Here is a 26261-nt window from a genome sequence, read left to right as displayed (position 1 = left end):
GAGTCTGTTTTAAGAATTTTAAGCATGAAAGTACTATTTTAATACAATGCAGTAAAGTATGTACTCACAAGTTAACACAACATTTAGAATGGATATTTGAATATATCAGTATCTCCGACCCTACCAAGGGATCTGATAAGGCCCTCACTTTCAATAAAAGCTAAAGGGCTGGGGTATCTCTAGAAGAGTATCTCATGAAGCCCTAGGTTCAATGCCCAACACCATAGAAACAAGGCATGATTCCACACACATTTAATCCAAGCACTGAGGTAAAGCAGCAAGAAAATCAGAAGTTCAAGGTCATTCTCTACTACATAGATGCTGAAGGCCAGCCAAGGCTACATGAAACCCGTTTTCCTCCAGCACTCAAAAAAAAGTATCTGGAGAACCATCTTATTTGGACATTAATGGCAATTTGCAATGTCAAACTCAAATAAATTTGAATCCTATTTACTTATCAGTTCTTAAAAGTCTCTTGCCTTTGGAAGAATCCCACCATAACAATCTCTGTAAAATGAAGCATTTTTAATTATTTCTAATGATTTCCTCTCAATAGTGGATTTTCAAACACTGAAAAAGCAGATAAAACTGAAAAACACTGTATCTGTCACTAAAGTACCAAAATAACTGCACTGTTTAAAATTCTAAAAGTATCTGTTCATGTTGGATTTATATATTTATTGAGAATTTCATACTGGAGTACTGAATTTACATCATTTTTACCCCTCCCTGCCCTCTATTATGTTTATACTAAGAAAAGTTTTCTTGAAATTAAACTGTAGTTCTGAATTATCAGAGTTCTTCCACCAGCTTACACATTTTTGAAACATCTATGAAAGTACTTTTAAAACTTCTACTGTTATGCTGGGTAGTGGTGGAACAAGCCTTTAATCCCAGCACTCAGGAGGCAGAAGCAGACAGATCTCTGTGAGTTTAAAGACCAGCATGGTCTACATAGAGAGTTCCCAGACAGTCAGGAATATGCACAGAAACTCTGTCTCTAAAAACAAAACAAACAAAAAATTATCTGTTATAAATATTACCTACATTTTACATGAATAATGAATTGTCAACTAAAACAACTGAATAAATCACATAGAAGCTTAATTTTAACACTCCAAAACAATTTCAGACATTTGAAACCCACAAGGGAAAGTTATCTACACCAAACACTGTTTAATCAATGAAATTTTAAAATGAATTCTACTTACAGCTGCACGTCGGACATAAACAGGATGAGAAAGGTGCACATTATTAAGTAGAAATAAAATAGAATCCAATGTGTAGTATTCTCTGGGTTGGCCTTCCTTTCCAGTCCTAAAATGATTAAAACATGAGTTTTATTAAGATTTTTAAATCAATTATTTAACCTTAGTTACATGTATTCATTTATCTATCTATATCTACCTGATTATCTAACAATGTAGTTAACACAGCAATATATATATATATATATATATATATGTAATATAAACTCTTCTAAGTTGTTGTTGGGGCAAAAAGACAAAATTAAAAAAATGAAAGAAACAGGGAGCGCACATAAATTCATACTCTAAAATACTATATATACTTTTTTCTTTCCTGTTTTTAAGACAGGCAAGGAGGGTGGCATGTTGTATGTGGTGCTGGAGATCAAATACAGGAGCTCATTCGTGCAGGGCAAGCACTCTACCAACTAGGCTACATCCTCAGCCTCACTTTACATGTATTTTAAATAAGACCTAAACTGGGTTCTGGGCTGTCAACAGAGAAAGCAACCCAACCAGCTGCTCAATGGAAAGATCATTCAGAGAAAACTAACTGCTCAGGGGAAGGGATCACTAGGGCTGGTTGCACTTAGAAAATGAACATCTTTCTAACAAATTCTAAACAAGATACTGCCGAACAACATCCTCAACAATATTCTGAAAAAGAAACAGGATGAACTTCAATGGTATGATCCTTGTAACGTCTCTCAAACTAGACCAGTGACACAAAACCAAAACATAATTCTGTGATTCAACAATGTAGTCTTGGGGGTACAAGCTCTATAATGCTAACACATACACAGCTTTCCACTTCTCCCTTTCCCCTCCATCTGTAGTTATGATGGTTAAACTACATGAATCTATTTGAATGCAGCTCGATGTAATTTGTCCTAAACCTACTTTACTAGGTTCTATTATCACTGTTCTTCTAAACTAATACATCAAATCAGCCTCTACTCGTTAATTATTGCACAAAGTAATGGTAAAAAAGCAGAAAGTGCTGAATGCATTAAGGGTACTAATTAATCTTTTATATATGTACATATTTAGATGTGAATACATGTAGAAAATAACTATTGAAGATTTGATATTAAATTTTTTCTAAGTTTTACTTTTCCACTCATTTATAAGCTTTTGTCAAAACATGCTCTTTCGATGGGTGGTGGTAGCAGCGCACACCTTTAATCCCAGCACTTGGGAGGCAGAGCCAGGTGGATCTCTGTGAGTTCGAGGCTAGCTTGGTCTACAGAGTGAGATCCAGGACAGGCACCAAAACTGCACAGAGAAACAAACTGGGGGGGGGGGGGGGGGTGTAATACTATTTCCAGGATTCTTTTTTTTTTTTTCCTTTTGGTTTTTCGAGACAGGGTTTCTCTGTGTAGCTTTGTGCCTTTCCTGGAACTCACTTGGTAGCCCAGGCTGGCCTCGAACTCACAGAGATCCTCCTGGCTCTCCCTCCCAAGTGCTGGGATTAAAGTCATTGTGCCACCACCGCCCGGCATTCTTAAGTACACAATTCCCTATATTGGAAGGCTATTCCACCATTTCACTCAGAATTCTTACCCATTCTTTAAAAATTACTCATCTGTTCATTCATTTATTAAAGGAAGGGACTTTGTAAAATGCACGCATGAATCTCTGTCTAAATACACACACACACACACACACACACACACACACCCCTAGAAAAAAATAACTTTTGGGGGAGGAGGGGTTGGAGGCAAGGTTTCTGTGTTGCCTCGGCTGTACTGGAACTCACTCTGTATAGGCTGGCCTGAACTCACAGAGCTCCGCCTGCCTCTGCCTCCACATTTCCAATCAACTTAATCCGTTTCATCTTTTCGAGCTAAAATATTGGTTAGCCTCCTGCAAAGCAGGAACCAGGGTTTTCAGCTTTTTCTATTTCTCAAATTAAACTTTTTTATACCTTGAGGATTGTTTTTTGGTTTGGTTTGGTTTGGTTTAGGTTTGGGTTTCTCTGTTAAACAGTCCTGGTTGCTCTGGAACACGCTTTGGAGACCAGTCTGGTCTTGAAAGCAGAGATCTGCCTGCCTCTGCCTCCCGAGGGCTGAGATCAAAGTCGTGCACCACTACGTCCGCTATATCTTGAGTTTTTTAAAGAAAAAAATATTCATTAAAATCCAATAATCCTGCATAAATTTTTTTAAAGAGTAAAACACGGTAAACTCAGAACGTCACTTAATCAACATTTCAAAAAGAGAATCAATACGTCAAAAGAAATCTTAAAATGTTCTAGTTTTTTAATTGACCATTCATGATGTCATTCAAACAAAATGGGTTCCAAAATTCTGACTCCATGATTCTAATTATCAAAGTGAAGCATCAATGACAGTAACATCACTAAAGAGGCCCCAGAGGATTATTAAACTTGATCCTCGGTGACTTCCTGAGTGACTTAAATTCAAGGCATGCATGGATCAATGTTTCCAAACATTCCTCTTTCGGGCGCTTTCCGAAAAGGCAGAGAGAATCAATTTCTCAGACCCGTACGTATACCTCAACTCCATTTCACCAGTAACTTTCTCCCCAGTAAAGCCCTGCTTTTCATCGCCAACACTGATTTTGCGGACTTCCAAACTCTCCCAATCTCTTTCTTTCCTGAACTTCAAGTCCATTCCCTTCTTTTTTTTTTTTTTCTTGAGGAATAACACCATTCTCCCCAAGGATGAAAGTGGGAGAGGGGTGGGGGGGAGAAAGAAAGAAAATTACCCAGGCGCTCCAAGAGCCTGAGGAGACAGTTGCAACACATGGCAGCCTCAGGGCTAAAAAAAAAAAACAAAAAAACTAAGAACAAAAAGCGACTCGGTGGCCGCCAGATGCTGTGCTTTGTGCTCCTATACCTACCTACGTTCAGGTAGACGTGCACCAGCCCCCACCCCACCCCACCCCAGAGCGCGGACCAACCGGTCCGTATTGGTGAGCACCCACTGGGAAAGTCGCGAACTCCCAGGGTCCCTTTCCCTCTGGCTTCTCCAACACAGAAACAAGATTGGACCGCTCTAGAACCCGCTTCCCCTCTTCCCTCCACACCCTCAAAAGTGCAACTTCTGCTGCAGGGAAGAACTTTTTCCCCCACCCACCCAGCGCACCCGTTTCCCCCCTCATCCCCGAGGGACTGACTCGGAGCGGGAGGAGGGGAGTCAAGGCAAGGAGAGGTGGCCCGGGGCGGGGGGCGCCCGACGCCACTCCACCATCATCCCTAGGCCGGAGCCGCGCCGCACACTCACCCCCACACGACATAGTTGGTCTTCACGTTCTTGGGCCAGGAGAACTCCCCGAAGATCACTTCGTCTCCCTTGACCACGATCTCCTTCTTCTGGATGTTGTACTGTCGCAGGACGCTGAGCACGTCCGCCATCTTCGCCCCCCTCGCTGCCGCCGCCGCCGCCGCGGGCCCCGGGCACCGCCGTCGCCGCCGCGCCTGCCTCCTCCGGTCCCCGTCCGCCTCGCCCTGGCCCTCCGCCGCCGCCGCCGCCGCTGCCGCCGCCGCCGCCGCGAACCAACAGCCGCCGCACTAACAGCCGTCCGCGTCTACGACAGCAGCACGGGCAAGTAGCCACCCAGGCCGCCGAGGACCCCGCGCTATATAAGGCAAGGCCCCGCCGCGGGCTGCCCGCGGAGAACGCCTGACGGACCCACGCTCCGACCGGCGCCGCGGGCCGCCGCCAGGGGGCGCGGCGACCGCCCGAGCGGGCGAGCCTCCCAGACTCCCCGCGGGGGGCCACGCTCGCTGCCGAACTCCCGGGAAACGGGGAGCCAGCCGGCCACGCTGCTCCTCCCCGGGTGCAGAGGAGCATTAAGCGGAACTGGGCCCGGCGCGCACTGCTTGCACACTTGGGCGAGAGCGCACAAGCTTGCACACGGGGCGAGCCGGGCGAGCGGGGCGAGCGACAGGTGCGCGCGCACCTGCCAGAGCGCTTCTGGATTTGCGGCCCCGGAGCGCGCGCGCACACGCACCGACGAATTGACTTGCCCTGGGCGCGAAGCTTCGCTGTGCTTGCTCCCTGAAAGCCAATTGCCGAACCTAGAACTGGGGAGCATAGGACCCACGCTTAGAGAAAGGGCTTGAGGTCCCTGTGGTCAGGAGAAGCTATTACGGAAAACGGGGAGTTTGGAATGTGGACGTTTTGGAGTTTGCTCTGAGTTGTGATTAAGGAAGGGCAGGATTTGCAAAGAGGACCAGATGAGTCTGCTGGAAAACTATTCGTGCACCATTCGGTTAGTGGAGGGAATACAACTAACGTGAGATTAAACTGAAAGCATCCTACAGAGTCTACGAAATAAAATTAATTGTTGACTCTTCTCCTTCCTTGGAAATAACTTTTTCCATCCGGTAACTTCTCCCAGGTAATCACAAAAAGCCTCAAATGGTTTCAGGTTGTAAACAGAAAAAAAATGTCCTTCAGAAACCTCAAACTGTGAATTAGAATACTTTCAGACCACCGGATTTTTTGGTTTGGTTTGGTTTGGTTTGGTTTTTCGAGACAGGGTTTCTTTGTGTAGCCCTGGCTGTCCTGGAATCACGCTGTAGACAAGGCTGGCCTTGAACTCACAGAGATCCCTCTGCCTCTGCCTCCTGAGTGCTGGGATTACAAGCATATGTCATCACGGCAGGCCAGACTACCGGATTTTTAAATGGCACTCAGCAGATTTATTGGTACCCTTATGGTTATGGGATCCTAGAAATTAATTCTACATACCATGCATGGGCTTTGTACCCTAAACAAACATATACTTCAAGCTGAATATTTCTTTCTCACTTCTCTTACTCTATGAGGAGGCACAATTTTCTTATTGACATAACCAAATTTCTTGACCTGTTTTGAAAAAAAATGAAATTTTATTGTGTGTGGCAAAGAGTATTTCGGATTTGGAAATATGGGGTTAAAAAATGCCTATCCCACAAATGATGTCCTCTCTTCAACGTGTCTCTGAACCACACTGCAAAGGCAGGTAATAAAGAACTGACTGAGCTTGGATATCCCATGCACATCTCTCTATTTATGTCTATATCATAATGCCCTGAGGTGTTTGGAATAAAGTTTGCTTCTGGTTAATAGACTCCAGTGGTCTGGACCCCATTATTTGCACAACTCCAGGACCCAACAGTCCTCTTTATTTGTGTGCTTGCCTAGGAAATGAAAGGACTATAGACCTATAAGAGCATGTGAATATCTAAAACATTACTTGGTACAGTAACAGCTCCTAGAAAATATTGAATTAATAAGTGAAAAGATAAAGGGCCCTAGTGAATTTTTGCTTTGTTTTGGTTTGGTTTGATTTGGTTTTTGTTTTTCAAAACAGTTTCTCTGTGTAGCTCTCTGTCCTCGAACTCTCTTTGTAGACCTGGCTGTCCTGGAACTCAGAGATCCACCTGCCTCTGCTGCCCAAGTGCTGGGATTAAAGGCATGTACCACCACCACCTGGCTGTAAATTTTGAAGTAATAAATTCACGGATAATTTTAAGGAAGCTAAAGTTTCATGATGAGTTAAGAAAGTCAACAATAGCCGGGCATTGGTGGCACACACCTTTAATCCCAGCACTCGGGAGGCAGAGGCAGGCGAATCTCTGTGAGTTCAAGGCCAGCCTGGTCTACAGAGCGAGATCCAGGAAAGGTGCAAAGCTACACAGAGAAACCCTGTCTCGAAAACAAAAACAAACAAACAAAAAAAGTCAACAATAGTACTCCCAAATGATTATGAATTTTATTTCATATACAAATAATTTTCAAGCAATTCCTCTTTTTGATTAATTTATGTTTTTAAGGTTAATGATCCCTAAACTCAAAGTTGTAAGATATGTGATTAGTTATTTACTGTTTATAACAGTTAAAGCACTGAAATTTTTACAGCATTGTTGTTATAGAAATACCCTTAAATTGGCCCTCTAATGTTCGTTAAGTCAAGAATGTCAAAATATAATAAAAGATAATAGTGGCAATAGAACCAAAACTTGGGAAATTAACTAGAAAAGATACTCAAAACAGCTTTATCTTGGACAAAATCTGTGCACCTCATAGTAACACATATATGTTGGTGGTAAGCAACAGCTCTCTAATTTGACTTAAGACCCATTCAAGAAGAGAGAAATCATACCTGGTACTAAAGACCTAGCTATCTACCCAGGGCTAGTAAAGTCATAGATCTTGAAGGAGAACCTACAAGCACCACTTTATTAAATCTGCATAATCCCTAACTACATCTATCCTATCTTAGGAAATGCAAAATTTTATGTCTAATTTGCTTTTTATCATATCTAAGGAAAACTGCAACTAGAACTATCTAGTCTTCAGCTCTGCCAAAGGCCGCAGAAGGACGTAATATTATTTAAGTAAACAAAAAGTACATTGTAAACAACTTTCTAAAACTCTAGAAATGACAAAGACATCTGGCTGCCTGGACAATCACCCAAAGTTCCTTTACAACATTGGGACATCCATCTTCAGTCATAGTATCTGGCAGACCTTTCAATGAACTAAGATATTTGAAAGACTGTCCTGCCTATATTGACCAAGTTTGTCAGTTACTTTCCTCTGTGTCCTGAAGAATGTCTGGCAGTTTCTTCTGTGAAGCAGGAACCCTAAAGGCCCATCCCACCTTGTTTTGGCAAAGTTCAGTGGTCATCGTCCTATAAGTCCTGCATGTTCAGTTTATACAACATTCTGTCAAGCAGTCCAGGCAAGAGCAGCTTCTTGCCCGAGTGGCTAGCCTTGCCACATTGAAAGCAAACTCCATTGGGAGTTTCTTCGATGTCCATCATCTCTGAAATAAATTTGTGCTGCCAGGAGCAGATGTGTCTCATTGCCATGAAAAGCCCTAAGTTAACTAAACATTTTAAATGCCATATTCTGAAGGTCTTTGAAAAGTTTGAAGACCATTTATCTATCTAAAATATATCTCTATATGATCTGGAAAGCATACCTAACATATCTACAATTTTGATTGTTATGAATGACTAACCAATAACCTATGTTCCTAATTATATAGTTTATAATAATAGCTTTTAAAAACTAGAACTTCACCCTACATTTCCAAATGAAGTGCATAGGCATAATACTGCAAACAAAAATAGAAACATACATACAATATGTTGTAAAAAAGAAAACCTTAAATTTGTATCAATATATAAAATCATTTACACAAGTGTAGAAACATATATACAGTGTAACAAAAATAACTTTAAATTTGTATCAATAACAAAAATCATTTAAACAAGAGTAGAAACATATATACAATGTAACAAAAATAACTAAATTTGTATCAATAGACTATATTCCCCTAAATGATAACAAACATTCATAGCCCACCAAATAACCAAAACAACCCACACCCCCCAACTCTTAGGAATGTGGGCCTAGTTTTCTCTAGACTGCTTCCTGCTGTCTGTGGGCAAAGCTATTTTTTTTAGAGGTGCCTGAGAAAATTTGAGATAATGGCCAAGTCCTAGGAAAACCAGCCACAACCTTGTTGATATATATCACCTGTCAAGAATCTGGACCTCTTTTACTATGTATCTTTTAGCCTGTTTTGACTGTGTAAGCAAACCTTTAAACTGCTAACCTACATCTGGCTCCTCATCTGGACCTCTTTTACTATGTATCTTTTAGCCTTTTTTTTTTTTTTTTTACTGTGTAAGCAAACCTTTAAACTGCTAACCTACACCTAGCCCCTCCCGGCTGCTCTCTCATCTGGCTCTGCCTGCTTGTAGGTTCCTGAGAGTCAAACCTAAAGCTGGGGCCCATTTGGAGGTCTGTTTGTTGAACTGCATTCAAATCCACCACCACCACCACCACCACCACCACCACCACCACCACCACCACCACCACCCCAGCTATGGATTCTCAGTGCCCTGCACTGTGGCAGGTGGTTTACTTAGTTTTTTGTTTGTATTTAGCATGAAAAATGCTGTTTAAGTACTCTGCCGTACAGCAGGTTTATTAAAGGAGCCATATCCTCTTTTATTTTTTTCAAAGCTTTCTCAGGCCCTATGAAAATATGAGCCCCAAATTGGTATGCCAAAATGATGTTAGTTTTTTGCTCTTTTAAAGGGGCCTACCACTTAGCTCCCAAATAAATCATACACGGAGGCTTATTATAACTTATAAATGCCCAGTCTTAGCTTGGCTTGCTTCTTGCCAGCTTTTCTTTTTTCCTTTTTTTTTATAAATAATTTTTTCTTTATTATTATGTGTTTTAAATTTTATACATCAGCCATGGGTTCCCCTGTCCTCCCCCCTCCCGCCCCCACCCCCACCTTCCCCCCGGCCCCCCCCCTCCATTCCCATGTCCTCCAGGATCAAGGCACCCATGGGGATTCATTTAACCTGGTAGATTCAGTACAGGCAGGTCCTGTCACTTCCTTCCAGACTGAGCAAAGTGTCCCTGTGTAAGCCCAAGGTTTCAAACAGCCAGCTCATGCACTAAGGACAGGTCCTGGTCCCACTGCCTGGATGCCTCCCAAACAGATCAAGCTATTCAATGGTCTCACTTATCCAGAGGGCCTGATCCAGCTGGGGGCTCCACAGCCTTTGGTTCATAATTCATGTGCTTCCAGTCGTTTGGCTATTTGTCCCTGTGCTTTTTGCAATCTTGGATTCAACAATTCATGCTCTTGCAGACCCTCCTCTTTCTCGACAGTTGGACACCTGGAGCTCTACCTGGGGCCTGGCCAAGGATCTCTGCTTCCACTTCCATCAGTTATTGGACAAGAGTTCCAAGATGACTGTTAGGGTGTTTGGACATCTGATCACCAGACTAGGTCAGATCAGGCTTTCTCTCAACCATTGCCAGCAGACTACAAAGGATATATCATTGTGGATTCCTGGGGACCTCTCGAGCACTCTGCCTATTCCTGGTCTCATGTGGTCTTCATTTATCATGGTCTGTTATTCCTCATTCTCCCTTTCTGTTCTTGATGCAGCTGGGATCTCCTGATCCCCTAAGCTTTCTTTCCCTCAAATCTTGCCCTTCATTACTCCCACTGTTGTCCAGGTTGTTCATGTAGATCTCATCCATTTCTCTGTCATTGGGTGATCCTTGGGTCTTTCTTAGGGTCCCATTTTCTAGGTAGCCTCCCTGGAGTTGTGTAGCAGTCTAGTCATCTTTGTTTTACACCTAGTATACTCCTATGAGTGAGTACATACCGTGTTGGTCCTTCTGAGTCTGGGTTACCTCACTCAGGATGATTTTTTTCTAGATCCATCCATTTGGCTGCAAACCTCATGATGTCATTGTTTTTCTCTGCTGAGTAGTACTCCATTGAGTACATTGTGTACCATATTTTCTTTATCCATTCTTCAGTTGAAGGGCATCTAGGTTGTTTCCAGGTTCTGGCTATTACAAACAAAGCTGATACGAACATAGCTGAGCAAATGCCTTTGTGGTATGATTGAGCATACCTTGGGTATATGCCCAAGAGTGCTATAGCTGGGTCTTGGGGGAAATGGATTCCCAATTTTCTAAGGAAGCGCCATATTGATTTCCAAAGTGGCTGTACAAGCTTGCATTCCCACCAGCAGTGGAGGAGAGCTCCACTTGCTCTATATCCTCTCCAGCATAAGCTGTCTTCTGTGCTTTTGATCTTAGCCATTCTGGCAGGTGTAAGGTGGTATCTCAGAGTCGTTTTGATTTTTATTTCCCGGATAATTAGGGATGTTGAGCAATTCCTTAAATGTCTTTCAACCATTTGGGCTTCCTCTGTTGAGAATTCTCTGTTTAGTTCTATAGCCCATTTCTTAATTGGACTGTTGGGCATTTTGATGTCTAATTTCTTGAGTTCTTTATATATTCTGGATATCAGCCCTCTGTCAGATATGGGGTTGGTGAAGGCCTTTTCCCATTCTGTAGGCTGTCACTTTGTTTTGTTGACCGTGTCCTTTGCTCTACAAAAGCTTCTCAGTTTCAATAGGTCCCATTGATTGATTGTTTCTCTCAGTGTCTGTGCTACTGGTGTTATATTTAGAAAGTGATCTCCAGTGCCAATGCGTTCAAGAGTACTTCCTACTTTCTCTACTATCAGGTTCAGAGTAACTGGATTTATGTTGAGGTCTTTGATCTACTTGGATTTAAGTTTTGTGCACTGTGACAGATATGGATCTATTTGTAGCCTTCTACACATTGACATCCAGTTATGCCAGCACCATTTGTTGAAGATGCTTTCTTTTTTCCATTGTACATTTTTGGCTTCTTTGTCAAAAATTATATGTTCATAGGTGTGCAGGTTAATGTCAGGGTCTTCAATTCGATTCCATTGATCCACATGTTGGTTTTTATGCCAGTACCAAGCTGTTTTTATTACAGTAGCTCTATAGTAGAGCTTGAGGTCGGGGATTGTGATGCCTCCAGAGGTTGTTTTATTGTACAGGATTCTTTTTTGCCAGCTTTTCTTAACTTAAAGTAGCCCATCTACCTTCTTGCCTCTGCTTTTCCTTTTCTTACTCCTATAACCTTTCTTTTGTTCTTAGCCTGTGGCTGGCTGGGTAGCTGGCCCCTCAAGGCCTCCTCCCCATCTCTCAATCCTTCCTCTCAGATTTCTCCTTCTATATATCCTCTTTGCCTGCCTGCCAGCCCTGCCTATTCTCTCTCTTGCCTCACTATTGGCCGTTCAGCTCTTTATTAGACCATCAGGTGTTCTAGACAGGCACAGTCACACAGCTTCACAGAGTTAAACAAATGCAACATAAACAAAAGTAACACACCTTAAAATAATATTCCCCAACACTGCATTCCAAATATTCATCCTTATGCCCACAAGTAAGTGTAATTCTCACCCCCTCCTCAAGAAAATTTCTCCTTGTGATAGATAAACCACAACTGATCAAATGCAGAGTTGTGGAACCCAGTCCCATCTGAGACATCTAAAACTCCTACACATAAGGCTCAGGGATCATTTCCGAAGAGGAGATGGAAATATTGAAAGCATCAGAGGAACAGGAATTTTGCTGTGGGATTGTCTACTAGAAATGTCAGAGAAGGGGCTAGAGAGATGGCACAGTGGTTAAGAGCACTGACTGCTTTTCCAGAGGACCCAGGTTCAATTCCCAGCACCCACATGGCAGCTCACAACTGTCTGTAACTCTCGGACCCAACATCCTCCCACAGCCAAACATATTGGCAATAAATAAAGATAAATAAATTTATAAAACAAAAAGGAAATGTCAGAGAAGCTACACTCATATGTGGCAACCTAAACATGAACAAGAAATGATACCAAGAGACATACTAACATAGAAGAGAGAATGCTCATGAGGCCTCAACCCTAGAGAAAGAACTACAGGCAGCAAGGAATGCTGGGAAAGGGAGAAATCATCTTCCTCATGGAAGAGCACACTAACTGGTTATCCAACACCAAATGGTAAGCCTGAAAACATATATGAATATGTATATATGTGTGTGTATATATAAATTGTGTGTGTGTGTGTCTGTCTGTCTGTCTGAGGAGGTCACATTTATATATTTAGGACTGTGTATATGTAACAACAATTTAAGAAAAGAAATATGAATTTGAAAGACAGCAGAAGAGGAGGTTCTTGGAAGGAGCTGGAAGGAGGAAAGAGAATGAAGGATATGATGTAATTATATTATTTCAAAAAATTAAAAACTAAGCTATGCATATCTGCAATTTGAGTTCCAGAATTCCCAACAATTAAGATCTATTGATTAAATGGCTGACCAACAATCAGAGAGTATCCTGCTTGCTTGTTTTATAACCTGGAACTCATGGGTCTTATACACACAAATACAGGTACAGACAGATCTTTGTATGCTCGTTGAATCCTAGGTAGCTCATTTTACCATATCCCTAGTGTTGCTCTTCCCAAATGTTATAGAGCTGGGATCTTACAGTGTTTTTACACATTAGCTTCTTTTGCTTGTTAGTGACCATATGAGCATCTTCCATGTTTTCTCTTGGTTGATAGCTCACTTATTTTTCAGACCAACTAATAATCTATTGTCTTGGTGACTTCTAAGTTTTGTCAACTTTAAGGTTGAGTCGACCCCCTATCAATATCTTTTCCCAAGCTTATATGGATGCAAGTTTTAAACTCCCATGTAAATACCAAGAAGTCAGATTGCAGGGTCAAATGATAAAAGAATATTTAGTTTTGTAAGAATTTACCAAATTATCTCCCAATGTGACTGGATAATTTTTCTTTGATACCAACAATGAGTGAAAGTTCCTCATCTTCATACCAGCTTTGAGTGATGCCAGTGTTATGGACTATGGTCATTTTAGCAGGTATGTAGTGGTATCTCTTTGTTTTAATTTGCATTTCTGCTGTGGATATCACTCTAAATGCTGTGAATGTGTTCCTCAGATTGGTTAATAAATAAAGTGCTGATTGGTCAGAGCCAGACAGGAAGTATAGGTGGGACAAAGAGAGAGGAGAATTCTGGAAACAGGAGGGCTGAGTCAGGAGACACTACCAGCCGCTGCCATGAGAAGAATGATGTAAAGATACTGGTAAGCCACAAGCCACATGGCAAGGTATAGATTTATAGAAATGGGTTAATTTAAGATGTAAGATCTAGCTAGCAAGAAGCCTGAACCATTAGGCTATGCAGCTTTAATTAATGTAAGTCTTTGTGTGTTCATTTGGGTCTGAGCAGCTGAAGGATCAGTCAAGACCAGAAAAACTTCAGCTACACATTTCCTTGATGTCATATTATGTGGACCATCTTTTGAAATGGTCACTATCTCTATATCTTCTTTGGTAAGGTGTCTGTTAACATCTTTGATCCATTTTCAGTAGTATCTTTGTTTACTTACTGTTGAATTCTTAGAGTTCTTTATATATTTTGGATTTCAGTCACTTATCAAATATGTCCATTGTAAGTATTTTCTCCAAGTCTGTTACATGGCTATTCTCTTATGGTGTATGTAAAGCACAAGAAGAAATATAATTTTAATGAAGTCCAGCTTATCAATTCTTTCTTTTGTGGAATGTGCCTTTGATACTATTTCTCTGAGGTCAAACTATGACTTTAATGCTTTCTTTCCTAATGCTTTTTTTCTTTCTTTCTTTCTTTTTTTTTTTGGCTTTGGTTTTGGTTTTTCAAGACAGGGTTTCTCTGTGTAGCTTTGGAGCCTGTCCTGGAACTCACTCTGTAGCCCAGGCTGGCCTCAAACTCACAGAGATCCACCTGCCTCTGCCTTCTGAACGCTGGGATTAAAGGCGTGCACCGCCGCCGCCGCCACTGCCACCACCACCGCCCGGCCCTAATGCTTTCTTCTAACAGTTTTGTGGTTTTTCATTTTAGATATATGTTCATGATCCATTTTGAATTCTTTCTTACAAGAAGTGTAAGGGACTGTATAAATTTTCTCTTATGGATATTGTCTTACTTGCTTTCAAATTGCTAGAATAAGATACCATAACCAAGGCAAGTAATAAAAGAAAAAGTTTGAGTCTTACAGTTTCAGAGGTGAATGCTGTGTAATTATAGATGAGTTGTTAATAAAAAGCTGGTTAGCTGATGGCTAGACAGGATATTTGGAACAGAGAGAACACTGGGGCAGAGTCTCAGGAGTCAAGAGGAGATGCCAACCAGACACAAAAGAAGCAGCATAAGAAGTTCATAGATGAGGTAAATGAGCCTCAGGGAAGCACATAGATTAATAGAAATGGGTTAATTTAAGTTATTAGAACTAGCTAAAAACAAGCCTAAGCCATTGGCTGAGCCCTTATAATTAATAAGCAATCTCTGTGTGGTTATTTGGGAGCAACCGGTGGGACAGAGCTGACCTGCGATCTAGACTGAAAACTTCTACTACAGGTGAGTCCATGCCCATCATAGTGGGGAGCATGGCAGCAGGCAGACAGGCATAGCACTTGGAGAAGTAGCTGATCCACAACCATGAGAAAGGGAGAGTTAATTGAGAATCCTATGGACTCCTCAAACTTCAAAGACCACCCCCAATGGCCTACTTCCTTCAAAAAGGCCGTACCACCTAATCCTTCATAAAGAATTCAACCAACTAGTGCCTGAGTAAACCATATGAGTCTATGAGGACATTCTATTTCAAACCACCACAGATTAACAGTTGTTCAAACACAGTTTATTGATATACTATCATGTCCCCACTGTTGCCTTTGCTTCTTAGTAAAAAATCAGCTGATTATATTTATATAGATCTATATCTAAACTCTTTTCCTGTTCCCATGACCTATTTTACTTTCCATTTGATGTAATCACTATTGTGATTATTTGAGCCCCATAATGGGGTAGTGTCGGTCCTATTAAGTTGTTTGTTTATTTGTTTGTTGTGGAATATTAGTTTAATGGTTCAAAGTTGTGTTACATTCTTTTATGTTGCATGTGTTTAACTCTATAAAACTGTGTTACTTTGCCTGCGGAAAACACCTGATTGGCCTAATAAAGAGCTGAATGGCCAATAGCTAGGCAGGAAAGAGAAATAGATGAGGCTGCCAGGCAGAAAGAATAAATAGGAGAAGAAATCTAGGCTCACTAAGAAAAAAAGAGAAGAGAGAGAAAAGGAGAAGGAAAGGACGCCAGGGGCCAGCCACACAGTTAGCCACAGAGTAAAAAGGAAAGAAAGATATATAGAATAAAGAAAGGTAAAAAGCCCAGAGGTAAAACATAGCTAAATAAAAATAGGATAGTTTTATTTATTTATTTATTTATTTATTTATTTATTTATTTATTTATTTTGGTTTTTCAAGACAGGGTTTCTCTGTGTAGCTTTGCACCTTTCCTGGAACTCGCTTGGTAGACCAGGCTGGCCTCAAACTCACAGAGATCTGCCTGGCTCTGCCTCCCGAATGCTGGAATTCAAGGCATGCGCCGCCACCACCCACAAAATAGGATAATTTAAGTTAGAAAAGCTGGTTAGAGCCAGGCGGTGGTGGCGCACACCTTGAATCCCAGCACTGGAGGCAGAGTCAGGCGGATCTCTGTGAGTTCAAGGCCAGCCTGATCTACAGAGCGAGATCCAGAAAAAGTGCAAAGCTACACAGAGAAACCCTGTCTTGAAAAAACCAAAAAAAAAAAAAAAAAGACAGAAAGAACAGAAAAGAAAAAAAGAAAGAAAAAAAGACAGGAAGGAAGGAAGGAAGGAAGGAAGGAAGGAAGGAAGAATGGAAGAAAGAAAGAAAGAAAGAAAGAAAGAAAGAAAGAAAGAAAGAAAGAAAGAAAGAAAGAAAAGCTGGCTAGAAACAAACCAAGAGGCTGGGCATACATGAGTAGGAATAAGTCTCCATGTATTTATCTGGGAGCTGGATGGCAAGCCCCCAAAGAGCAAAAAAAAAAAAAAAAGTACATTTGTTTAACTTCAATTTTGTCTTGACTATTCTGGGGACTTTGTTTACCCATAAAACTTAGAATTGATTTGTTCATGTCTAGAAAATACCTTGCTATTATTGTGAATGGGATTACACCAAGTCTATAAATCAAGTTGAGAAACACTGACATATGAATTATATTCAGTTTCCTTGTCTGCGAATATGGAATATTGCCTCATTTGTTTGGCTATTTGACTTAGTTACGTCTTTAATTTTCCTCGCATATGTCACGTACATATTTTATTAGCTTTATACCTGAATGTTATACTTTCAAGCACGCTAACATAAGTGACATTGCATTTACAGTCATGTCAAGTTCAGCTTCATGTATGCTGGAACATGATTGTAGTAACATTAATATTGTTTCCTGCAATATTACTAAAATATCACAAAAATAATGGTCTTTGACCTATGCAAATCTGAGAGCTGCATTGATTCTCTACCTATATTTCTGTTATTGTTTAATTCCATTGTGATCTCAGAGAGGACATCCTGTAGGCAGAAGTTTCTCTGTCCCACCTAGCCCTACAGCCCGCATGAATCTTTCTCACCTGCTGTGGGATGTTCATGTCAAATGTGTTGCTCTGATTGGTTAAAATAAAACACTGATTGGCCAGTAGCCAGGCAGGAAGTAGAGGTGGGACAAACAGAGAAGAGAAGTCTAGGAAGTGGAACGTGGAGGCAGAGAGAGCTGCCAGCCACCGCCATGACAAGAGAGATGTAAAGTACAGGTAAGCCACGAGCCATGTGGCAACTTATAGATGAATAAAAATGGGTTAATTTAAGATAAAAGAAGTAGATAACAAGAAGCCTGCCACGGCTATACAGTTTATAAGTAATACAAGCATCTGAGTGATTATTTTATATGTGGGTTGTGGACTGTGGGGGCTTGGTGGCACCTGGAGAGAAGGTCTCCAACTACACTCACCCAACTTCTCACAGCTGCTTATAAAATAATCACTCAGAGGTTTATATTAGTTACAAACTGTTAGGCCTATAGCTCAGGCTTCTTGCTAGCTAACTCTTTCAACTTAACCCATTCCTATTAATCTATGTTTTGCCACATGGCTTCGTGGCATTACCTGTTCCCTCACATCTTGCTTCTCCTGGCGATGGCTTCCAGTGTCTCCCCTGGCCCTGCTTTTCTCTTCTCTCTATCCCTCTTGGGTCTCCCACCTGGCTCCATTCTGCCCTACCATAGGCCAATGCAGTTTTACTTATTAACCAATTGGAGCAGCATATATTCACAGCATATAGAAAGACCTCCCACAGCAACATCCTATGATTTTCATCCTCGTAAGCTATTTTCTGGCCCAGAATGTAGTGAGTTTGAGAAGGAAGCTCCTTCCTTTATTGAATGAAATAGTCTGAAGAGCACAATGATAACAACATGGTCAATGGTGGCAAATTCAACCACGTTGTGACTGACTTTTTTCTTCCTGCCGAATCTGTTCATATATTATAGAATGTTAAGGCCTCCAACTTATACTGGATTCATCTTTTTCTTCTGACAGTTCTTTCAGTTTTACCTAGGGAGGAGGGAACAACACCTCATAGCCAAATGATAACAAATTTATAAATGCTTATATGGACACACATCCACGTAAGTACACATAATACATATGCTGTTGCTGTTATTATTTTCATCAAATTGTGATATTAAAATTAGTCATGTTAATACAAAAAATAAAGTTAGTACAGTAACTTCATGTGTTCCTTCCTTGGTGTTCTCCCTTTCTTTATGAAGGTTTGAATTTCTAAGGTGTATTATTTATTTTCCTGTAATGAAGATCTGTGTGCAACAAATTCTTTATGTTTGTCTGAGAAAAATCTTTATGTCTCCTTTAGTGTTGTTACAGGATAATTTCAAAAAGTATAAAACTGCAGTTTAGTAAAATCTTAGGCTTTCATTTTATGTGTTTTGGGGGTGGTGTTTGCTTGCTTGTTTGCTTGTTTGTTTGTTTGTTTGAAGGACAGCGTCTTACTATGTGGCTGAGAGTGGCATCAAACTCACTTAGTAGCCCAGGCTAGCTCAAATTCCCCATCCTCTTGCCTTTACCTCCTGAGTGTCAGGTTGTAGATGTCAGTCACCATATCCGACTTGTCTCAGCACTTTTTATTTTTATTTTAAGGGCATTGGTGTTTCACTGGCATATGTCTGTGTGAAGGTGTCAGGTCCCTCAGAACTGCAGTTACAGACAGTTGTGACTGCCATGTGGGTGCTGGGAATTGAACCTGGGTCCCCTGAAAGAGCAACCAGTGCTCTGAACCACTGAGCCATTTCTCCAGCACCTTGTCTCAGCACGTTAACTATCCCACTCTGCTCTCTTTTGTTTTGCATGGTGTCTCAAAAGGTGAATGAAACTCTTCTCTTTGTTCCTCTACTGGTAAGGTATTTTCTCCCTTCTGGACTTGTTCAGACTTAGTGATTTTCTTTTTAACTGGCACCTAATATGCCCATATGCTTATGTATGACATTATCATATATGATAAATTGACACATACATGTGTAATTATTGAACCAGAGTAATTGGCATTTCTATCTTCTCAAATAATTATCATGTCTATGGATTGTTGTAGAGACCTACAAAGGTTTCCTAGTGAGATCTAAGCTTGCTTTACCCAGCCGGGCTGCATTAGACCATGTGCATGGTTACTGGTGATTGGAAGGGTCTACACTTGGCTGAGCTAGAGGGAGGTCTTTTGCTCCACCCTTTGGTGTTCCTATAAATAGCTCTTTAGAAGAGACAGAAGGGGCTGGTGATAAGGATCCAGGCCCTCCCGAGGCTATCCTGTGTTTCTGTTTCTCTGTCTTCTACCCTTCTACCTCTATTTTTCTACCTCAATCTCTTATCTCTCTCTCTCCGCAAGAGTACCCTGGGGAAAAATCTGGTCTCCCACAGATTATAAACATCCAGCATCATCTCTTCTAATTTTTTAAAATATGCAATAGATTGTGTCGACAGTGGTGACCTTGCTGTGTTATAGAACCTGAGAACTAACACTTCCTAGCTATTGTATTTGGTATAAATTACAGCATTCTGTCTTTATCTTGTATTTTCTGTAGTGTGAAAATAACACTCTGGAAGTGAAGGGTTTGTTCTTTATTTTGTTTATCTTATTATGGGGAAGGAAGAGTGTTATTCTGTGTGGTATTTTCTGAACTGCCTGGATCTGTGGTTTGCTATCTGACAGTAACTTAGTTATTATTTTTCTTCTAATCATCCTTGGATATTTAGTTTCTATGATTTTCAGTCTTCATTGTCTTTACTTTTCAGGTTGGAAGGGTCTCATATGAAATTACCTCAGACTCACAAAGTCTTTCCTCAGTCATGTCTATTCTTCAAATAAGCCCATCAAAAGCATTTTTTGTTTCTGTCACAGTATTTTTGTTTTACTTTCGTACTTTATTTTTTTTTTTTTCAAACAGGGTTTTGCTGTGTAGCACTGACTAGCCTTAAATTCAAGCTATTCTTGCCCTTGTCTTCTGAGTCCTGAGATTCTTCTGAGTCCTGAGATTACCCGAGTGCCCTGCTATGCCAAGCCCGGTTACTGTGTTCTCACCATGGGTGTTTCTTTGATAAGATTTCCTTCCCCCTGGCTGGCACTGCCCATCTGTCCTTGCCTCCTGCCTCGTTTGTCCATCGGCGCTCCCAACACGTAAATTATTGTTTTCATTCCTGTTCTGATCACTCCGACACCCCCGCTGTGTCTGACACTTTCTTCTGTCTCTTCAAATCACGTTTTTATTCAGTTTGATAAACCTTACAGTTTTTTCTTGATAGCTGGACACAATGTACCAGTTAATGGGAATTGCTGTAAGGCCTTGAAATGTGGCATTAAGTTACAGGGAAGGGGCGGCATTGTGTAGTCAGATAACTAGCATTCCATCTTTAAAGAGGGATTGTGGTACTGAACTGAGGACAAGTAGCATGATTCTTAAAGGGTCTTATTAATAAAAGCAAACCTGGATCCAGGTATCGGGGTGAATGCTGAAAGGTCAGAGAAACAGAACCAGCCACAGCTAACCTCACCTCACCAATGCCTCAGCTGGTCTCATTTCCTCGAACTGGAAGCCTCTGAGTCCTCATCCGAATGAATCTCAGCTGAACTGCTGCTCAAAGCCTAAAAGCTTACCCAGCTCTAGTTCCTGGTCCTCACACCTTATATACCTTTCTGCTTCCTGCCATCACTCCCTGGGATTAAAGGTGTGTGTCACCATGCCTGGTTGTTTCCAGTGTGGCTTTGAACTCACAGAGAGCCAGATGGATCTCTGCCTCTGGAATGCTAGGATTAAAGGTGCGTGTGCCACCATTTTCTAGCCTCTGTATCTAGTGGCTGTTCTGTCCTCTAACCCCAGATAAGTTTATTAGGGTACACAATATATTGGGGAGCACATTATCACCACAGAGGACTTTACCAGTTCTCCTCAGTCTCAGAGAGGCAGGACAATGAGAGTGCTCTGGACATGTATATATCCCCTCTTTCCCACATAGAAGGGCACAGATGACTGGAATTTGATATTCTATCTCATAGGTCAGGTAGGATCTGACAAAATTCCAGCTGACTAAACTTGAGTTAACTAGTTAGGTTTTCTCTTTGGTTTTTTTTTTTTTTTTTTTTTTAGAAGAAACCTTGGTAAGAAAAGAGTTCTCTGTTATATTTCAAAATCATCTTTTCTCTGCCCCTTGCCAGATAATTGCCCATTGCCAGTTGATTTCTCTCCGATATGTAGTTACAGAACACAAGTCCAAATCCTAGAGGATAATAGCAGAATTAGGAAGTCTCCCTAGGACTAGGTCCCCCTCAGAACTGCGCACTTTGAGCCTCCAGCAACTCATCAGTGTGGTGAGTTAAATGAGAATGGCCCCATAGGTTCATAGATTTGATACTTGGTCCTCAGGTTATGGAACTGTTTAGGAAGGATTAGGAGGTGTGGCCTTGTAGAAGGAGGTGTGTCACTGGGGTCAGGCTTTGAGATTTCAAAAGCCCGTGCCATTCATTCCCAGCTAATTTTCTTTGCCTGGTGGTTGTATCTCAAGATGTGAGTGCTCAGCTAGTACACCAGTGCCTCTACCCACCTGACTACTGCCAGGCTCCCCACATGAAGGTCATGGATTCTAACCCTCTGCAACTGGGAACCCAAATTAAATGCCTGCTTTTAGAAATTGACTTGGTCATGATGTTTTGTTATAGCAATAGAAATCAACTAAGACCATCAGCTATGATGACATGTTCCAGCCCCAGCTCTGGTCCCTGTATCTGTTTCTACACAGAGACCTGTCCTCAGGTGAACTATGTCTGTCCAGGTTTGGGGACAGTGGTTAGTCCCAAATCCTTATCTCTCTTACAGATCTGAGAAAAGCTGTTCATTTTTTATATGTTTATCTTCTTACTTGACATTAAAATCAATTGTCTTCTGAGTTCCCTGCATATATATAACCAACATATTTGGGTTTTATCTAAATATTCAGGCATCAATATTTGTTTAATGATTAAATAATCACTTCCCTAATGTCTTAAAAGTAGTCAAGGATCTGAGATTTACAATCTTAATTATTTTTTGGTGCATTAAAATTTAATAAAATCAAAACTTTAAAAATGATATCTATGGAGCTGGAGAGATGGCTTAGAGGTTAAGAGCACCAACTATTCTTCCAGAGGTCCTGAGTTCAATTCCCAGCACCCACATGGTGGCTCACAACCATCTGTAATGAGATCTGGTGCCCTCTTCTGTGTACAAAATAAATAAATAAACTTTTAAAAATGATATCTATCAATACCATTTCATTATCTATAGTAACATATTTTTATTTATGTTTATTAAAAATATTATGGACACATAAACATATCCATATCTGGGTTTTTTTTTTAAGTTCTTTTTGTTTTTGTTTTTGGGTTTTTTGATGTTGTTTTTCAAGACAGGGTTTCTCTGTACAGTCCTGGTTGCACGGGAACTCACTCTGTAGACCAGGCTGGCCTTGAACTCAGACCCCTGGAATTTAAAAACAATATAAAAATAAATGATAATGACTCAGAACATCCACCTAGGAGATTTAGAAAGTTAATTAAAGTAAATTTGACCTTGACCCTGTTTAAAACAACGTTGTGTTGGCATTCTTTCTTTCTTTTTTCTTGTCTTTCTTTTTCCAGGGAGGCGCACAAACACAGGCCCCCACTACCACAAATTATGGAGTTCCCTGCGCTTGGGGAAATCTCAGGGGTGAGCAATGGATAAGCCTCGCCCTGGGAAAGAAAGCCATCTTCGTTATCATGGCATCTCCCCTGCCAGGTAAGACATTATTTTTACATGATATAAAATTTAAAGCCTGAGAGCTGGACAGTGGTGGCCAGTGCCATTAATCCTAGCACTTGGGAGGCAGAGGCAGGTGGAGCTCTGAGTTCGAGGCCAGCTGGGTCTATAGAGAGAATACAGGACAGCCAAGGTTGTTACACTGAGAAACCCTATCTTGAAAATTCAAATATTAAAAAAAAAAAGAAAGAAAGAAAAAAAAACTTTAAAGATTGAAGTTTCTTTTTTTATCTTGAAATTAAGGCCCTTGTTTTCTTGTAACCGTGGTAACAAAGGCTTTTCAAAGGTTCACAAAATAAACACAAAAAGTTTACCAACACTTTTATCACTTAGCTATTCTGTCTTATTTGAACTGGATATTCCTAAAACAAGGACTCAACAACCGATGCTTGTTTGCTCCTCATTTAATCTTTATGATTTTACAAGACAGATAAAATACAGAAAGAAATGTAAGAAAAGGAAAAAGCTTCCAGCAAACATAAAATGACTGCTGTACAAGGTTAATTGTGCTTCTCTGCAAAGGGAAAAGAAAGTTTGCTGGAAAAATACCGGTTATAAAATGCACACGTAGCCCAATCTTCATCAGAGAGGCTTCTGCCTGAAGCTGATGGGAGCAGATGAAGAGACCCAGGGCCAAACCTAAGGCAGAGAGAGAGAGAGAGAGAGAGAGAGAGAGAGAGAGAGAGAGAGAGAGAGAGAGAGAGAGAGAGAGAGAGTCCAAACTAAAGATCTCCATGGGGTCCCTCTCCTTGGAGCCTGGGGGACCCCGCAGAAGAGGAAGAGAAAGAATTGTAGGAATCAGAGGGGTCGGGGACACCAGGAGAACACCGCCCACAGAATCAACGAAGCAGGGCTCATGTTCACGGAGACTGAAGGGGCAGTCACGCAGCCTGCGTGGTTCTATGCATAGGTCACCTGAATATATGTCATGGTTGTCACCTTAGTGTTGTTGTGGGACTCCTGATAGTGGGAGTCGGGTGTCTCTGACTCTCGTGGGACCCTTTTCCTCCTATTGGGTTGCCTCACCCAGCCCTGATGTGAGGGATTGTACCAGGTCTTACTGTATCTTGTTTTTCTGAGTCGAGTCGGTATCCCTGGGAGGCCTGCTCTTTTCTGAAAGAAAATGGAGAAGGAGTGGATCTGGGAGAGAGGGAATGGGTGGAGTGCTGGGAGGAGTGGAGGGAGAGGAAGCTGCAGTCTGGATGTAATGTATGAGGGAAGAATTTTAAAAAATGGGAAAAAACAACATGCCAGGAAGTGTAATTTTGTTTGGTTTTGTTATTGTTCTTTTCAGTTTTTTTTTTTTTTTTTTTGGTTTTTAGATAAGTTCTCACTGTGAAGCTCCGGTTGTTCTGGAACTTGCTATGCAGGCCAGGCTGGTCTTGAACTGCTAGAAGCCTCCTGAGTATTTAGGTTATAAGTGCACACCATCACCAGCTCAAGAGTTTTATTATAGCTAATTTAAAGAATAATTTGGGTTCTGCCAATGTTGTCTAGTTATGCCATGCGGGAAAACCAGCATTTTATTAATCTTCACACTAGGTATATAAAGAGGGTGTCTTATACCTAAACAAGATGTTCTCTTCACTTTTGTTGTCGTTGCTTTGAGACAGGGTTCTGATGTCACTCAGGCTGCCTATAAACTAGCTGTGTGGCTGGGAATGAGCTTGCACACCCAAGCTTTCTGCCTTCCTGAGTGCTGAGTGGGATTCCAGGCATGTGAAGTTATACCAAGTTGGGTTACTGCTGGGGACTGAACACAGAATTCCATGTGTGCCAGGCCAAGCACGTCTCCACCTGAGCTACATCTCCAATCCTCGTGGTCTCTGTTTCTTTCTTTGAGACCAACGAGCATAATTTCCTCACAAGGGATTTCTGGAAGGGACAACCTTGTTGAAAGTAGGTAAAGGTCTATTGTATTTTGTATTTAGCCTTGGTAAGGTTGGTAGTTAGGCAGATACGCATATAAATTAGCATTAAAACTTGAAAATTGGAAGAAAGGGAATGTTAGATGAACAATAGGCAGTTTTTAGTTGAAATGAACTTGAGAGCACATTTCCTAAAGACGGTCCTTGCGTAGCCCAGATCCACAAAATACAGTAAAATATACTTGTCACCAAACACAAGTTGGATAAACCTGATTCCAAGCAGAGGAATTAAACACAGCACAGACAGAAGATAAAACTAGTGACGAAGTCCTTGTATAATTCTTTTTTTTTTTTTTTTTGGTTTTTCGAGACAGGGTTTCTCTGTGTAGCTTTGCGCCTTTCCTGGAACTCACTTGGTAGCCCAGGCTGGCCTCAAACTCACAGAAATCCACCTGGCTCTGCCTCCCGAGTGCTGGGATTAAAGGTGTGCGCCACCACCGCCCGGCGTCCTTGTATAATTCTTAATAGAGACTGGAGGCATAGTTGATCCAAACACATTTGTCTGAGAAAAAGGCCTTCTGACCCTCTTAGTTCCAGCTCAATGATAAACACCTCTGCCTGGCCTCTCCCTGTAAATCTTTCATCTAATAGGTAACCAGACTGGCAAACAGACCGTTGGAAAGATTGTTAGAAAGCTAAACAAACAGTTTTGTCAAGGAACAGAGGAATTCTGATTAGCTAATGGCAAGATCCTGAGAGACCTTATTCTTAGGGAGGAAGAAATGAACCTTGCTATGAATAGCCTTGACAGAATACTGGAATTTAATTTGCAGCTTAATTCACTGTAAACTTACCTCTCAGCTTTGGGCCAGGTGGTCTCAGTCAGGAGGATGCACAAGACTTTAGATGCCTGAATTAGACAATTGAGGATCCTCATCAGCTGCAGCAAGGGTCTCTCCTGAACCCTCTTAAAAACTACAGAACGGGGAGAGGTAATCCAGTACAGGCCATGAACGTATCCACGGCGATGAGGGGGCCAGGCTGCAATGTTGCTCAGCTCCTGAACGGAATAGTTGTTTTAACTAGCCACCTAGCTCTATGGTTTAAATACATGTGGTAGAGAGGAAGCCTTGAGTGAATGTGTACTATTGACATAGGCACAGCCATGTTAAGGACTCCAATGCCCCAGACCATTCCCTGGTGAGGCTCAAAGTGATGGTAAAGCCTTCCTTTGGTCATAGAGTAGATGTTAACAACGTATGCGGAAACTGTCCACTATAGCAGTCTCCTCACCCCCACCCTGTTTTTGGCTTGAAGGCCGCTACTCTACAGTCTGCCTCCTTGTTCAGCTGTATGTAATGGCCCTGCCTCCTTGTTTATCTGTATGAAACAACACTGCCTTCTTATTCAGCTGTATGCAATATCCAGCCTCCCTGTTTGACTGTATATAATAAACATGCTGCGCTTCTTGGGTGCTTTCCTTTTCTATCAGAGGGCCTATCCTAGCTTT

At 41.4% G+C, this 26261-nt stretch overlaps 1 protein-coding gene and 1 pseudogene across 1 annotated transcript in view; both read right to left on the bottom strand.

Annotated features, from left to right (window-relative positions):
* Nucleotides 1-4696, bottom strand: part of Cdc73 (cell division cycle 73) — a 100342-nt gene extending 95646 nt beyond the window's left edge. Inside the window, exons 1-2 of the mRNA XM_036202109.1 lie at nt 4496-4696; nt 1212-1317 (exon numbers count right to left, since the gene is read on the bottom strand). Of these exons, the coding sequence (XP_036058002.1) occupies nt 1212-1317; nt 4496-4626 (237 nt within the window). The 5' untranslated portion in view covers nt 4627-4696. The remainder of the gene's footprint in view (nt 1-1211; nt 1318-4495) is intronic.
* Nucleotides 4697-22720: 18024 nt separating this feature from the next.
* LOC118593592 lies at nt 22721-22870 on the bottom strand (annotated as a pseudogene).
* Between the last annotated feature and the right edge of the window lie 3391 nt (nt 22871-26261).

The sequence above is a fragment of the Onychomys torridus genome, chromosome 11, assembly GCF_903995425.1.
Source record: "Onychomys torridus chromosome 11, mOncTor1.1, whole genome shotgun sequence".
Taxonomy (NCBI): Eukaryota; Metazoa; Chordata; class Mammalia; order Rodentia; family Cricetidae; genus Onychomys; species Onychomys torridus.
This window is presented reverse-complemented; position numbering and strand designations above follow the sequence as displayed.